General features: G+C 42.4%; 1 protein-coding gene across 1 annotated transcript; it reads right to left on the reverse strand.

Annotated features, from left to right (window-relative positions):
* Window positions 1-539: 539 nt before the first annotated feature.
* On the reverse strand, window positions 540-13,703 carry rgma (repulsive guidance molecule BMP co-receptor a). The gene is made up of 4 exons (XM_076733572.1): window positions 13,033-13,703; window positions 8,700-8,815; window positions 6,058-6,575; window positions 540-3,585 (listed from the first exon to the last, which is right to left on the reverse strand). The coding sequence occupies exons 1-4, from the start codon at window positions 13,044-13,046 to the stop codon at window positions 2,881-2,883; spliced, it is 1,353 nt and encodes a 450-aa protein (XP_076589687.1). The 5' UTR covers window positions 13,047-13,703; the 3' UTR covers window positions 540-2,880.
* Between the last annotated feature and the right edge of the window lie 3,047 nt (window positions 13,704-16,750).

Genomic DNA, 16,750 nt, shown 5'->3' on the forward strand with positions numbered 1-16,750 from the left:
ATTAAGTTTTCAGACAGACCGACACGCTATTTAAGGCCTCCACCGATGGCTCTCACTACATCAGGTTACCCTGTTGTCCAAATCCGTGAAGATGTTTATGAATAACATCTAAACATGTTTTCAGTTGCTAGTTTACTGAAACATACAGTCCTGCATACAAACCACGAAGCTGTGAAGACGTGACACCGTCGGGGGTCTGCTATTGGCTGACTTAGTGCTTGTGGGCAGACATGTTTGTAGTCATTTAGAACTTTTCTCTGTACTGGTGAAGTTCACTTACAAAGAGTTAGTTTCAGCCTCTTAATACAAACTTACTTGCAGTTTGTTCACATGAAGCTTTTTACTGAGTTTTTTTTAAGCATAAGTCAAAGTTCAGGATCATTCCTGACCATTTCTTATCATGCACATCTGCTCACCTTCACCACTCCATCTTTACTGCAGGGGGCAGTACAACACTGCAAACTGTGGCGAGAAAACAAGCATGGTGATTCTACCAAAAAAAAAAAAAAAGACAGGAAAAGAGACAGGAGGACACCTCATTAACAAGACATTTTCTTTTATTCAATAAATAATTTACATTATAAACAGCTGGCGTGTGGCACAACATTTGCTTTACATACAAACACAGTTTGATCTTTCTGGCATTTCCCATTAAGCTATTTTTTTTATTTGATTTCTTATTTATTTTACAATTTTTGAACCAGTACAAGTCTGACAGAATTTCAAACCAAATAAGAGCTAAATGAAAAAGAAAACATAAAGTGCTTTAAACTCAAAAACACGAACACCCCAGAACACGTTCCTACATTCCCTTTGTAGATGAGGTGGGCGGCATTTAGGAAGCAAAGAGTGATCCAGCGAGTTATCACTCCCTCCACAAACACTAGGTGAGCGCGCTGTATTCAGCAAAGAAGATGCTGTTCTGCAGTGTTCATGTTTTTGCAAAAATCCCTTTTCAAATAAAAAAAAAAAGGTTCACATTCACCAAAACATCGGATGTACAAAAAACTGGAGTGATAAATTCAAAACACAACTGGTAATATACAAATTTAAACTCAACAACTCACAAAACATATGTACAATCTCACATTAAACGTGTAGAACCGGATACTGCAAAAACTCACAATACAAATTACATCTATTAACACAAGATTCAACATTACAATCATTTGTTTGTATGGTTTTCTTTTTTTTTTTTGTCGTTGCACCAATACATGTTCCAAAGAGCAGTAGTAAGGCCTGCCGAATACTTCAGTGTAAAGGATAAATGGCCGTAAAACTGCGCCCGAGTAGTAACAGTATCTACAGGGATGACTTACACATTACCAGATACTGCAGCTGGGAGCCAAAGTTCAAATGGAAACCTCTCGCAGTGAGGAGTGCTATCATGAAACACAAGAAAAGCAAAGGTGAGGCTGCAAAAACAAGAGAAAAAAAAAAAAAGCTGCTTTTATAGCGCGTCACTGTAAGTTTTCAGGAATCCGCAAATTCACCCACAAACACAAGTTATATACAATCAAGAATCCCCTGAATGTGAACTGTTCAAGACTGGAAGATGAAAACTCAGTTGTTGGGGAAATGTTGGCACAAGGGCTTGTTCTTTGGCAATGACTTAAGCCATGAAATCACGTCTACAGACATATGCTTATCATTTACGTACTAAGCCACAGTCAGGTCAGCACACTGGCTAGTCTACGAAATGCTAAACGGACTAGAGGTGACGTCTTTACAGCTCGCACTAACAGCATCTACGCCGCTGCTGGCCACAGCTGAGACTTGAAACGGACAGTTAAATTCACAAGATGCTATCAAAGAGGTGCCGTCGTTTGATTGGTTGATCTAAATTCTGTAAACACTCGAGCGCCCTTAACTAAGGTTGTTCTTTTGCTTGTTAGCTACATTCACATTACAGACTTAAAATACAAACACTGTCTGATCAAACAATGGCGTGAAAGGCTGGGTGACACTGAAAATGACGTACAGATGAAAAGAGATTATTTTTATCGGTTCCCTTTTGGGATTTGCTACTTGGCTGATCGAGTCCATTTTAAGAGACTGCGGAGCGTCTCTGCTTTTCTATTTCTGAAATTTTGGGTGCAGCATAAAGACATGGGAAAGATTTCTCCCACTGGAGGTTTGTTATCTCATTTCTGGGAACTCCTGCACCCACTAACACACAAAATTAACCACAGACGCTGAATTCTGCACACATATTGTACTAACACGCGCGCACACACACACACACAACCTAACAATATGACCCATTAATCTCCACAGCAGACAACTGGAGACGCAGCTCTGACATCCTTTTGGCTGAGTGCTTCCTCCAGAAAGGCTCAAGCTTTTCCAAAGCTGGAAACTAATCAAACATAGAGCTGCTTCTGGCCTTAGGTTAACAAAAGCCCCTGTCAGGTCCTCTCGCTTCGCCACATGAGCCACAGAGAGCTTCACTGGCTTGGCACCAATGACGGGATCAGGGGAGGGAGGATCAGCAAACTCCTCTTTCTGCAAAAGATCATCTTGTCCGGCTTCCCAGAGGCATGCAGCCCCGGTGAGAATGTGGGATTTAATCCGAGGTGGATATCCTGAGCTCTGGAGTGGCCGGGTTCTCTCACCGCTGCCCTCTTCAAAGACCAATCTCATGAACCAGCTAAATACATGTGATGAGAGGTGGGAGCACGGTGAAACTCGCCTCGCCTTTAGCCCAAAGTCCAGACATGACAATACACTAAAATGAGACTCAGGGCTGGGACGACCCTACCAGCAAGCCACCGGTCACGTCACAGAGCCAGAGCAGATGTCAGCAGCCAATGTACGACACAGCGATGATACTCTAACACTCACTGACACATACACCATGAGGATACTGTTGTAAAGGGACTATAGATGAACTGTACAACACTCAATCCACAATAAGACAGCGAGGAGGTTGAGGAGGAATAGTGAAAGTAAATCTTTGCCCCTCTGCGCTGCGTTGCTCATAAAAGCATCCTTTTCAAAGATGTGGTATCGCTCGCTGTTTGAGTGGAGCATTTTTACATCCTCAAAGGCGTAGTAGGCTGCCATGGTGAAGTTTATGTCTCCAGAGGAGAGGAGATCAAACACGCAGGACTGAAAGTACAGGTCCTCCACTGGGAGCCGCTCTTTGCACTTGGCTTTGGCAGACTGGTAGGTAAAGCCTTGGGCCCCGGCGCCACTCCTGGTCCTTCCTGTGCTGTGGGCCTCAGCTGCTCGAGCCCCGAAGTTCCTGAAGTCGATACGCTGGTTGGCAGGACAGCCGTGAAGACACAAGTACAAGTCCTGGTTGTCACCTTCTTCCACTGAGTTCACAACTTCCTCCGGCATCCGCACGGCAAAGGTCAGGTAGCGGCCTACCTGCCGGACCACTATGGTTGTTCCAATGTACCTTGCCTGAATCTCCACGTGCTGCCCAGGAACCTTCTCCACCACGCGCAGAGTGTTCGCCCCATGCCGATCCCCTCCGTTCTTGGAGCCGTCTGCGAATGCGGCTGGCAGCTCATCTGTCTCCGCGTGGTACATCTTCTGGTCCACACATTCCTGGAAATTCTTGAAGATGATTGTCAGCTGCAGGAGGACACAAGAAAAAGGAGAGATCTCATTAGCGCTCAGCAGAAATGACCACATGCGTTTGCCTTTCAGATCCTCATAAGTACGCAGTCATGAGCGGCTGTGTTTTTCTGGCCACATGCAGAATCCTAGTAAACGGCAGGAAATGTAAACATCAGATTTAAAAAGGGAAGTGCTTATGCTTTTGCATTAAGAACAAGTTTGTGCAATATGTGCCATCTACCCCACCACCCCACTTAAGTGTCACATTTCAGCACTGGCTCAACATGGGGGAGGCCAAGGTAAACGCCCTCAAAAAAACATGAGTCTCGGCCATGTAAAATCAGGCCTCAGTTTGCAGACACAAAGACGAGCCATTCATAGCACTGAAAAACCTGCCTGTGAACCCCAGAACTATGCTCCAGGGAGTGGCGTTGGGCCAGGACAGAGCGATATACTCTGCAGCTAATTAAGTGAGACTGGTCAGGACTCTGCAAGCTTGGTTTCATCAGGACACCAATGAGCCATTGTCAGAGCAGCGATATCAGGGCGGCCTGGGGACTCTGATGTCTGCTCGCTTGGGACAGAGGACTGGGGGAGTCTGCAGAATACTCTATTAGCTCGACAATTCATCTGTTGCACCACTTCTGTCTCAATCCCCCCTTCCTTCCGCTTATATTTCCCACCTACATTAACTTCTTTTTTTTTTTTTTGTCCTGGTTCATTTCTTAAGCTTTTAATGAAAACAAACAAAGGAAAAATGCCTCTGTTATCCCTCCCTCAGAATGAAGATGGAAATAACCAGACAGTTTTATTTGCTCTAGCGAGAGCAATGTACCAAACACAGAGCTCTGCTAATGCAGATCTTTTACCAGAGGGGCCTTGTTTGCACAGGTGGCATTGGCTGCTGCCTTGTTTTCCCTTTGTCCAGAATCAAGATCTTAAAAAAGCTGTCTCATTTGCTTCCAAGAACAGCAACATGAAAATGCCATTACTTTAAAAGCTAAAAAAACCCCCACGAATGCTTAATAGAGCATCATTAAGAAACCTTGATTGCAGAAAATTATACTTTCTACCAATGTGATTAATTACAAGGCCCTCTTATTCCTCAGTCTAAACAGCTCTGGTACTCTGCAAAGTGGCTGAGGTCCACAGTCATTGCTGTCAAAACTTTGCTAAATCTGGACCAATTCTCTAAGTGAATTTGCCAACTACAAATACTCAGACTTCTTTGTTTTTGACCTCAAGTTTTACTGAAAGCCATTTCAGGAACTGCCAACCAAACCAACCAATGTACCATGAAACAAAACAACAACCAGGAGGAATGCGCTGCTGATACAGCTGTGAACGAAAACGTCTCAGAACGTAGAGACAATATTTGCAGTTTTTAATTTAATGTGCTCGGTGTGGACTGCCCTAGAAGTAGGCCAAACATCAGCCTGAGCTTTCCACTGTGAACAGTGAAAATGGAGCCTCATGTTAACATCTGATACAGCACTGCTGTTATAATACTAACATATCATTTATAAAGCTTATCGAGATCTTTGCTATTGAGCTGGCTTTGGCTTCTTTATCTGTTATTATGGAACTCATCCAAACACTAACCAGAGTCCACAGTTTGACAGAAAAGCAGCCCCACAGCACAATCAGACCACATAACCACATGAGAAGAGGCTCATGGACACAGAAATATAAACAGCAACATGTTCTGATGCTAACATGCGACAGCGGTGCAGCAACAGGTAACTAACAAATAGTGGAAAATCCAAAACTCACACATGTTCAATACGAAATGACAGAAAACAGACAAGATGGAACCAGCTAATGTTTTGCAATTTTTGCTTCATAAATGACTTCAGTGATTATCACAATTGTTGCTGAATATTTTTATCTGCAACTTTTAAATAACACATTAATAATCAAAGTCACATTATCAGCATCATGTAGCACAATAACCCCACTCTCTGTGTATCATGATGCTGCAGTGTCTAGTGGATGTGGACTGCATTTATTGTACCGCTGGAATGTTGGTACAGACTCATTTTAGTAATTAGCCTGTTTGGAAATTAGCCTCACAAAGTGTTCAGCTAACTGGCTAGCCTGGCTAACTTGGTCTGTATTATTGTGAGTACACAGCTGACGTGGTTTCAGTGTAATGTTATAGCACTGGTGGTTATTCCAACAGTTGATGTTCAGCATTCACACAGTCACACAGAGAGTACGCTGACCTCATTTTACAGTCCCTAAATGCTTTTAGTAACTGCTGGCAGTCAGTAACAACTAACAGATATGCATGCATTTGTTTCTTTGTGCTTTCTTTCACAAACTACAAAAAGATGCACCACTCTGCTGCATGGTTGTACTATTAGTACTTTTTCTATTCTGCAGTTGTGGGGAACAATAATCAGCAGATGAATTGATAAATTAAATCAATTGTTAGTAATAGTACCACTTTAGCATGCATACAGGATGAACAGAAAGGATCCCCACCTTGCTTGTGGCGGTAGCCAAAGACCCCGGCACCACAGGAGTGTTGGTCACCTGGACAGACAGGTATTTGTTGTGGATGAGCGGCCAGGCTCCCTCCACCTTACACGTCTGAAAGCTGTCACCAAAGGTTCGGAGGTGTGGGTCTCCGAAGAAGCCACAGTGGGTGTAGTTAGGTGGCGCTGTGTTCCGTGGAAGACTGCGCTCATAATGGCACACCTCTGGGCCATCGGAGCGTTCCTGGCTGTCAGGAAGGAGCGGCGGGGGTGGAGGGGGGAGCGGAGTGCGGGCACGCGGTTGAGAGGTCGGCCCCTCCTTGGAGCAGTTGTGTTGGCTCATTAGATCCTCTATGCCATGCTGGGCGGAGTGGTACGCCAAGTCACCCCTGCAGGTACGTGCGGTCCGGCGTACACAGCTGTTGTATGCTCGCAGCGCCGTGCAAAACTCCTCCTCCGGTCCAGAGTTAGAGGTGGAGGCCCAAAATTCGGAGTTACACTTAAGGATCTTGCACTGCAGACTCACTGTCAGGGAGGAACAAGATACGGTTTGAACAAAAGAAGCAAACCAGAGGCCACCACGTCATGCAGAAACATGATCCTGACACAGATAAAGCTATAAATACACTTGGGCTCTGACTGATGATAGTTTAATTCCACAGATTTACATGATGCTGGATCTAAAACAAGAAGAATAAAGGACTTTTCCAACCAGTCATGAATGCCAACTTATGTCTAATACCCACAGCCATTTTGTTGTTGGGCTGCAGTGCCAAATGTAGTCTTACTTCACTTGCATACTATACATCAAATTATTAACATTCTACTAAAGCAGTAATTCTTATCTTTTGCACACGTACTTGGTTTTGTCTATTATCTAGTTGGCATTTGGTTAACATTTTGAAAACACCCCTATGACAGAGGAAAGAAATAGAAAGGATCATTGTGTGTTGCTGCTGATTTGTTTCAGCACCGTGAAAACTGACAAATAACATGTATATCTATACAAATCTGTACCTTTTTAAAGCATGAAATATTGTGTTTTTGAGTAAATACAAAACCTCACGAGGAAAAGCAAAAAGGAGCTCTGAACCTCCTTGACCTGAGAGCCACGGCCAGTGACTTTTGGTTTATGTACAAGTAAAATGCCACTCGGGATCCTAATCTACACCTTTGATGATAATGATAATAAACACTGCTCGGCCGTAGATTGTTGTCTCCAGCTTTACTGCCACATCCGGCAAACTCTTTACACAAATGTTCTTCAAACATTTCTCAGGATGCCCTGTTGCGACACCATGTTTGACTAGTATTACCTTTGACTAATAAAGCATGTATTTGAATGGGCTGTGAGAAGTTTCACCCAGTTTCTTGGAGGGAGGGGGGGCATATCAACACTTTGAAGTCACACTTAAAACAATATCCCTCCTGAAAGCCTTGCAGCCGCTCTCTCCAACCCCCACATCATCTCTCCATTTACCACCCATTTGATAGATGGCAATAAACTAATCTTGATCTCAGCTATCAGTGCATTATCACCTTGTTGTTGGACGGTAAGTGACTTAAGAGGGAAACTGATAAGGGTTTGGCAAACGTGCAAGGTGAGCTGAATGAGGTGTCCCCACTGCAAAAAGTGACCCACTGCAATCATCCTATTGTCAAATCACAAGGATGTTGAGTCAGTTTAAATGCAAAGATGCAGGTTTCTCATACAAAATTTCACTGCTGATGTAGTGATACATATTTATGGGACAACTTTTCACTGGAGCGTTTGAAAAATATGAGCAAAATAGCTGTTATGGTGAGCTTTAAACCATTTTCAACAGGCACATTAAAACCATAAGATCAACACCATAAGCTGTACAAAAATAACAATAATAATGACAAATATTTACAATTGAAGGGCAACAATTAAAACATCCCATAATGCAATTCTTTGCTTAATCAACGACCAAACTTAAGGTTGGGGGGAAAACTAAACTAGTGGAAGTTCATGTGAAATACTGAGGCATGCCCCATCCCCCAAACAAAACAAGAGTTGGGGGCTGCAGCAGCTCCAAAAAGACCTCTCACTTTGTCTTCTCTTTCTCGAGTAAAAAACAAGTTTAATACAGCTGATTAAAACTGCTTAAACTAGTCAAATTCGGCGCTGTAATGGCACGGTTGTTCACTTTCAAGCCTGTAGTAATATTTTCCAAACCCTCAAACCATTTCCAGACGTCTGCACGGAAGCACTTCGCCTTAAATCTCTGTAATCTGCTAGATTTTAATCATTTTTCTATTGAGTTTGATACGATAGCAACTACTTTGCTACGGCGAATTATACACACTTAGCAATTTTAATAATAATTTAGGGATTTCAACTAAAACCGCATAATTTCGGGTGCACTGAATAACTCTTGTTCAATTTTCATATCACAAAAATATTTCGGATGATAAATAGAGAGCAAACCTGGCAACTTTGACGGTCAAAGTGATTAAAAAAAAAAAAAAAAAAAAAAGTTAACTTAGGGACCGCTGAAGACGAACTCAGCTGAGTTACTTTGTGATAGACAAAGTTCAACATGTTCATAGCGTTGTTAACCATATCGGAGTAAAACACACCAGAGGGTTTTGAAACGGTTTTAAAAGTAAAAAGCAGCATCTTACCGGCGGGGAAGAGTGAAAGAAACACGGCGAGGACTCTGCACACGTCAAGCGCCGAGGGTCTTCCTCTTTTCCCCATAACCATCCATCCAGCTCGGGGTCGCACTTCACTCCTCTCCCTGGTCAAACCGGATTAAGGAAGGATAGAGAAGAGTTAGAGCCACCGAGTCCTCGTTGGAAAAACACTAAAAAGTCCATAAAAGAGATCTGGAGTCTGTCTCGTCTTCTCATCACTGTCTGGTAAGAAGTTGTTTTTTGTTTTGCCCTCCTCGGTACGACAGTTAACGGCTACAGCCGAGTTAGCTAACGTTAGCTAGCTAACACTCCGTGCGGGACGAGCGGCTGGAAGCAGGCAGGCAGCCTCTCTTCCTTTTAGGGAGTGTCGAGAAGGTGCTGCCTCCGAAGGGCCAGCGGACATACTGAACCAATCACGGCTGCCTGTCCTGCCCTTAAACCCCCCTTCTCAAAGTTTCAAATTACATCTCAATGTGCCGACTTGTTCGACGGCGACCGCGGCATCACGGCCCGCAAAGTGGTAGTCCACAGCGTCATGTAAGAAAGGTCACAACAATAAGCTCACTGTGAGGGGAAAACCTGAAAGGTAAAACTGTCATACCTCCACAGAGCACGTGTGCAGACATTAATACAGAGTGGAGGGAAACCAGCGATATAAACAAACACCATGTTGATTCTCTCAGAGATGTGTGGGAACTGCTTTCCCTCTTCATGGCGCCAATCAGTGCCATGTTTAAACCTACTGTGTTTTATAGACACCACCTTAAATGATGGCTAGAAGCCACTGTTGGCCAGTTAGTAGTCTACAAAGTCATGTCACACAGAGTCAAGCCAAACAGATCCACATAAACGCACAGTATGTAAAGATACCACATCTGTCAGGCCTAATGTTGGATAAATGTGCACAAAATGATGCAAAAGACATCAAGATTATTCCCCCTTTTTTTAAACTGGAGCAGCCATAAAAAACATGGCTTCCAATATTTCATATTTCACACCATGGAACAGGCTGATACCGGATATATTTAACTTAACTGTAACTAACGATTATTTTCAGTATCAACTGATCTTTTCTTGATTACTTGTTTTGTCTATAATATGTCAGAGCATAGTGAGCATTATCCCTCACAGTTTTCCAAAGCTGAATAACCAGATGAGTTTTACCCAACCAACAGTCGAACATCTGAAGATATTTATCATACATGACAAAGAAAAGCATCAGATCCTCATGTTTGAAAAGGTGGAAGCAGCAGATATTTGGCACATTTGCTCAAAAAAATACCGGAAATGATTAACCAACTATCAAAATAGTAGACAAAAATTTTCTGTTGATTGATAAATTGATTGATCACCCAATAGTTTCAGCTCTGCGTGATACTGCCAGACATACTATGGTGAGAGGGGACATGTAAGAAAGGGGGAACTGGATTTTAAAGGGTCATAAGGTAATTTAACTCCCAAAACATAAACCTATTAAATCAAACAGAATATCACAGGGTGAAAGTAAAGACAGCACATTTCGAGTCAGCTTTTAAAAACCCACTTTGTGTAATATGCCTGTAATCATATGATATAAACTCATCATCAGGTTCTTAGGTGACCAACAGTCCCAGAAGAAATACTAGAAACATGAGCTGCATGTTCTCACGGAAATATTGATCAGCAAACAACAGACCATGAGCTCATTAAACATGAGAGCTTCCTTAAACCGCCCCACAGCACATGAAGTAATCAAAAGCAAAGTGCCTGCTCACAGGTTAACACAACAACAGTGAGAAAAGGAGAGCAAGGAGGGCTTTGGCTTTTGATTCATGTGTACATTTTCTGATAATACTTGTTCACTTCAGTAAATCTAAGAATGTAAGGCTTTCACTTGTCATAGTTTTTTTTCCATGCTGGTTTAAAGGATTTGAATACATTTCCATTCCTGATCACAAGAGCAGGGAGTGATCCCCTCCTCTAGAAGGCATGATACCGCCTCCTTTGATTATCTTGTGCAAATGACTTATCACGGGTGTCTTTTGCAGCCATTTAAACCAAAATACATCCAGACAGATGGCTGCGTGTTCTGGCCGTGGCTGGCGGTACAGTATTTTTCCACAGCGCGCTGCATGTCTTTGTGATTGCTGTGCCTCTCATGGATGATGGATATGTTCGTATACAATGAGGTCTGAGCCTACACATGTTTTCAACAAGGGTGGCCCTGTGCAGACTGATTTCCAGCTCTAATATGCCAGGCATTCACACCTGAAATGACTGACTGCAGCTGAATGGTATAAGCTGCTTGGCGATATGTTTTGATGAATGGTGGAACATTTTTGGCTTTATAGCAGTGAAACTGTGGCTGTAGAGGCAGTCTGAGGCGTGAAACTGTCCTGTGACACTGTCAGGGCTTTGATGCAGATATCTTTAATGGTGACTGATGTCGAGTGTTGGTTAGAAAACCCTAAAATCTTTGTTGTGTCCATCACATCTGACAAACAGATGGTGCAGATTGTACATTTGTAATCTTCACCTGTTGCAGCGACTTTGAAGACAAAGGTGCACCATCGCACATCATTTACTATTAGGATGTTAATAGGCTGTGTTTTGACATGGTTTGCCCCTGCTCATATAATTAGTCATTTAATTAGTCATTTCTGCCTAATTTAATAAGAAATCTTCAGCCGATTACTAATTTTTAAATGAATAGTAAGCTAATAGTCATTGAAAGATTAAAAGATTGACAGATGGTCGCATTTCTGGCATCACGATTGTAAGCTGTGGTCTTTAATAATAGATATTTAGAGATACAAGCGCATGACTGCATTCATCTGCAACGTGACAATGACGCTGGAGAAAGGAGTTCTTCTGCAGATATTTCATATGTGTCATTGGATATTATTGTGAAGTCCACAATCCATTTGTCAGGACAGCCGTATACATTCTATTTTCTGAATCAGAAATATCTAATTAGTCTAATTACTGGGTAAATGATTAGTCAATTAGTAGATTAGTCAGTGGACAACAATGGCACAGAAGCATTCTCTGTTTCATATCACTGCTAAATGAACATCTTTGTGTTTTGGAGGTGTTGCAATCTGAAGACATCACCTCGAGCTCTGAGAAATTAGGATGGCCATTTTATTCTTTTACTGTTTTCTGACATTTTATAGACTTAACGATTAATCCTGAGTGAAAATCATCATTAGCTGCAGCCCTAATTCCATTCATGAAGTCTCATTTTATCAGTTTGACGACACCGCCAGTCAAAATGAGGCTGGGGCCTCGTCTCGTCAGTCGCCTTTCTTCATCGAGCGTTTGCTATCAGCTCCATTTTGGCTCATGGTTAATAGTTTTAGTGATTAATCAACAGATTGTCTGATTGCTTTTCATGGAATGAGCTTTGGGTTTGACATCTCCCTGACATAAAATGACAAAGCATCTATGAATTCGGAAATATCCCCACAGAGACATCAGGCAGATCATGCGCTCCGCATGCTGTGACAGGTAAAGGTGACATAATATGGCAATAAAGCATCTCCATAAATCCAGTAGGCATAATCAAATCACGTTTTATGATGTGCTGCTGTAAACCTCTGATATCACCTGTCCAACCTGTCATCAAAGGCCTTAGAGAAGACACAGTTTTGACATTTCACACATCCTAAATATGGCATAATGTAAGTAATCTTGTGTGCAGTGTCACATTTTGTGCACTAGCCTACTTTTTTCTTTCTGTGCATCTTGTCTGGAGGCTCACAGAGGACTGATCCCCTTTTCCAACAGATGGCGCTTGTTATGAGCTCTGATATGAAACCTCAAATCATGACACAAACGCACATGGCATTACGAGGACAACCAAACCTGTCATTAAATCTGAGCTTTATAGACAGCCCGGTTATTGGTCTAATTACAGCTGTCATGCAATTAGGATTGTGAAAAAGGTGAAAATCTGCAACCAGCAGGCGTATTTGTCCTGTTGCACTGCTCCGAGGGGGATCATCCTTTATTCCCTGTCAGATATAAAGTGGCCTCAGCGGTGTTTCTGCTGTAATAAACGGTGACTATAATATGATAAATAGCACAGTGCTGCGTGATGTTGCTGTCTTCCCTTAAATATTTAGTTGTTATCATTATGGATATCGTCAACAGCAAAGGATCAAGTTCTTAATGTTGCAGAAATCCAACCATCTGACTGTGCAGATGGTTGAGAAGCAGACACATTGTAGCGCATAGAGATAGAATCTGAAAAGCCCCCCAAAAAGCGGACTGTGTGAGATAAACTCAGATAACGTGGGTTCAAATTCAAAATAAGTCTCCAACTAACAGACAAACCGACCTTGGCGACTGCATGGGCTCTCCGCGGCTCTGGAGTCCTGCAGGAACCCGGAGGACAGCGAACAGGAGCAAGAGGAAGCGGACTCCTCAAAAAATCTCCCCCCTTCAAAGAAGTCGTCCGGCGTTGTCACAGTAATCCGAAATCAAACGCACCCAGCGGCTCTCCGAGTGTAAACCCCGCCGATCTGTGCATGGTGACCACCGATCTGCCTCTCAGTGAAACCTAAGTGCTTTTTCTTGGAGTTGGGATTCATTTTAACAGCCGCTTCTCGCACCCAGGGTGGCGGTGTGTGTGTGTGGGGGGGGCTCAGATCTCTTCAGCCATTGCTTAACTCATTTGACTATCAAGCCGATCGGAAAGGGGACATTATGATAGATTAAGTCCAGTAATTGCCCTCATCCGTGCGGTGAATCCAAATTGTTAGTTATGGTCGAAGGGAGGGGAAAAAGAAAGCCTGAGGGCAAAGCTGCTGCTGCTGCTGCTGCGAACGGCCCGATCCGCTGTCTGGATGTTGTGAAATGGCTAGTTAGAAAGTGTGAGAGAGACAATGATCGGCTCTGCATGACGCCGCTGGGAGCCCCACATCTCAGCTGTGAAGCTCCTCTATTCTCTCCAACTTCTCTGAGACGCTTTGGGAGGCAGGAGTCCTCAGATTAGGTCGCAGCTGCATTGAAAAACAAGCTAAAATTCAGTTGTGCAGTGTTGTTTTGTGTTAAAGCAACTGAAAAGAAACTGTGGCGCTGTCAAACGTCATTCTCATGATAGGGACATGTGCGCTATTTTCCGCCTTATTTGAGCGGACCTGCTGTCCTTTCTGCAGGATTTGGATACAAGTTTCTATATAAGAGTTTAAACCTGAATTAATTCATGCTTTATTCATTTGCGACATTGATTTCCAAAAGAAAAAAAAAATCCCACTGTCAGATCTACACCCTCAGCAGATAACCTTTAGCAGCGCATCGTCTTTGCAAATGACAGGTTGGAAAAAGACAAATCCATAATAATCAGGATTTAATGGAGGATCAGATGGACAAACACTTTGCAGCCCGGGAGGAGGGGGGTGGGGTATGCTCAAAGGCAGAGAGGACTGCATGGAGGCTGCACCTGTGTTTTAGGATCAGACTGCATGCAGGAAAATACCACCACAACCCCCCCTCCTACTCACCCACCCCCCCTTCCTCTTCAGCTTTTTCGAGCCTCCACTCCTTACAACATAACTGGTTCTCTCTCTGCTCCAGTTTCCCTGTGATCAGGAAAATCCACCACACCAGGGAGGGCAGAGACTTACAGTATCTGACAGAAGCAGCACATTGACCGGTTCAGCGTTCTCACACTGTGCCAGGAAGATAATTGGAGTGCACAATCCATCAGAAACACCGAGCCAATTGTTAAAACCTTTAAAAAGGAGCCTCTCATTTCACCTTCTGTTAATGCTGATGCAGGAGTTGTTACTTGCATGCGGCTACCGGACCAGAGCTGTCACATTACATCATCCCTTTGTGCATCCAGCAAGAAACTGACCCCTGTAATCCACTCGTTTACTATCTCAGCCCAGGCCTGCCCTCTCCAGATGGCCAGTGAGAGGCAGCATATTTTACATTGATGTAACATAAGAACATGAAAGAGTGACACCCCAGTGTGAAAGGAATGGTTTTAGAGGTGCCGGATGCCGGCCCCATCTCAAACACAGCTGGTGTACTCCCTGCCTTGCAGAGATATTATGGCGAGTTAACACCACAGATCTACTTTACATATGACTGGATTAATAAAACGCTTTGATTTTTTTTTTGTGTGTGTGTGTGTGCGTGTGTGTGGCAGTTCAGTTCCTGCTTCATTTTACAGAACAAATCAGTGACAGTCAACCATGTAACTATTACAGGTCCAAATGGAAGAAGCCTTCATAATGCTCATCCTCGCCACTCTCTGTGATTTCCTTTAGTAGCCTGTGATTTAGTCCATTATAAAACTATAAAGCTCAGCCTGCCTCAACAAATAAAACAGAAGCTGTATAGAGATAGAAACTGCCAACAAAAAAAATCTGCCGGAGCAGAAAATTCCTGCAAGACCAATGTAAAAAAGATTACAAGCTACTTGATTTTGACAGAAACATTTATTTTTAAAACCTTGTGATATAGAAAGATTATATATTTCCAGAAAAGACGAGCTCTCTGGTTGATTGAGTCAAACTTTCCTGACACACAGAGTCATATGAAATGTCTGCACGATAAATCAGAGACCATGTACTGTAAGTTTGGTAAACTTTCTGGTGATTTCATCAGATAATCACATATCACATGCTGTACTTCCCTGCTGTGGAGTCAAAAGTTCCCCGTTATCCTCTTGTTAAAGGACACTCATCATCATCAGTTCATCATTAATCCTACTGATGACAGATTTGGTTTCAGTGCCTGTTTTTATTCTCAGTTAAACCTTTGCATCTTGATCAAGATCATTTTGGGTAAAACTGTGATTATGTCGGACTTTTTCTTTTTCTCTGGGCACACACATTCATCAGAAATGCGGATGATATTACGAAAGACATGCAGGAAACTAGTCAGCGATTGCAGTTTTTCTGAGTCAGACAGGGATTAGTAAACATAGTATGCTCTTAGTGACCTTCCAGTTGGCTTTTGAACTCCTGCAGCATAACAATTAGCTCGTCACCGTGCGCTCTGCCTCACACACAGGAAGATTTGACAGGGTCTGTTTGAGATCCTCTTGTGATCATTGTGTCACCTGAAAGAAATATATTATTTTGTCTTTCAATTGTACACCATTTAAAAGGATATTAGTCCTTGTCGTGTAGAGTTGATTAAAAATTCATAAACTTAACCTGTAATAGAGCTGAAAAGATTAGTCAGTTAATCAATTATAGCAATTATTTTCCGTGTGGTTCCATCCTCTTAGTTGTGAGGATTTGCCTTTCTTTTCCTGATTGAAAGCATCCTTAAACAAAGAATCCATTGATACAGAAAATATTAGTAAGCTGCAGCCCTCATCTTCAATAATAAAAGGTGCTTACTTTTGAAATAAAAGAAACCCAGATCTAAATTTGTTTCTTCTAAATTACAGCCTAAGATAACCAAAAAAGTTATTTAGCTTAAAATGAATATTTCAGATTTTCAAGAAACCCATTATGTTACAAACAAAAGCTCTGTTATTTGTTTTGATTATCAAAACGGAATACTTTTCTTTGCAATGCTGCCAGAGTAATGAGGTTAAACCATTTTTAAATTGAAAAATACACACAGAATATGGCAGTATGCAATGTATTATCAGCACATATATGTTTACATTACTGTGCCATATCAAACTGTAGCTTATGCCATTAACCCCCATGTTGACTGAAAATGGAATTCCTAACAACTGTAGCAAATGCCAAAGCCGATCTGCTTCTTGAAATGACCCTTTTATTGTCGTCTTACACACACATCAGAACACTCAGTGTGAAATAATATCCATTCATTTATAAGTCACACATATATACTAAACATGCGTATCCCTCAGTGTGGACCGCTGCGTTGCAGACATGGTGTTTTGAACTGAAACGCATGAGCGTATCAAAAAAGACTGATTAGCAGTGTTCAGCGTTAAAAATGACCCTCTGTTACTGCCAAAGGTTTCTCTTCTTCCTAAGGCTATAAAATGAGACAAATGTTAGCGAGTTAACCAGCCAGAGTCCCTTGGTATTCAGTGATTCATACAAATAGACTAAGAT

Source organism: Chaetodon auriga, chromosome 6 (genome assembly GCF_051107435.1).
Source record: "Chaetodon auriga isolate fChaAug3 chromosome 6, fChaAug3.hap1, whole genome shotgun sequence".
NCBI classification, from domain to species: domain Eukaryota; kingdom Metazoa; phylum Chordata; class Actinopteri; order Chaetodontiformes; family Chaetodontidae; genus Chaetodon; species Chaetodon auriga.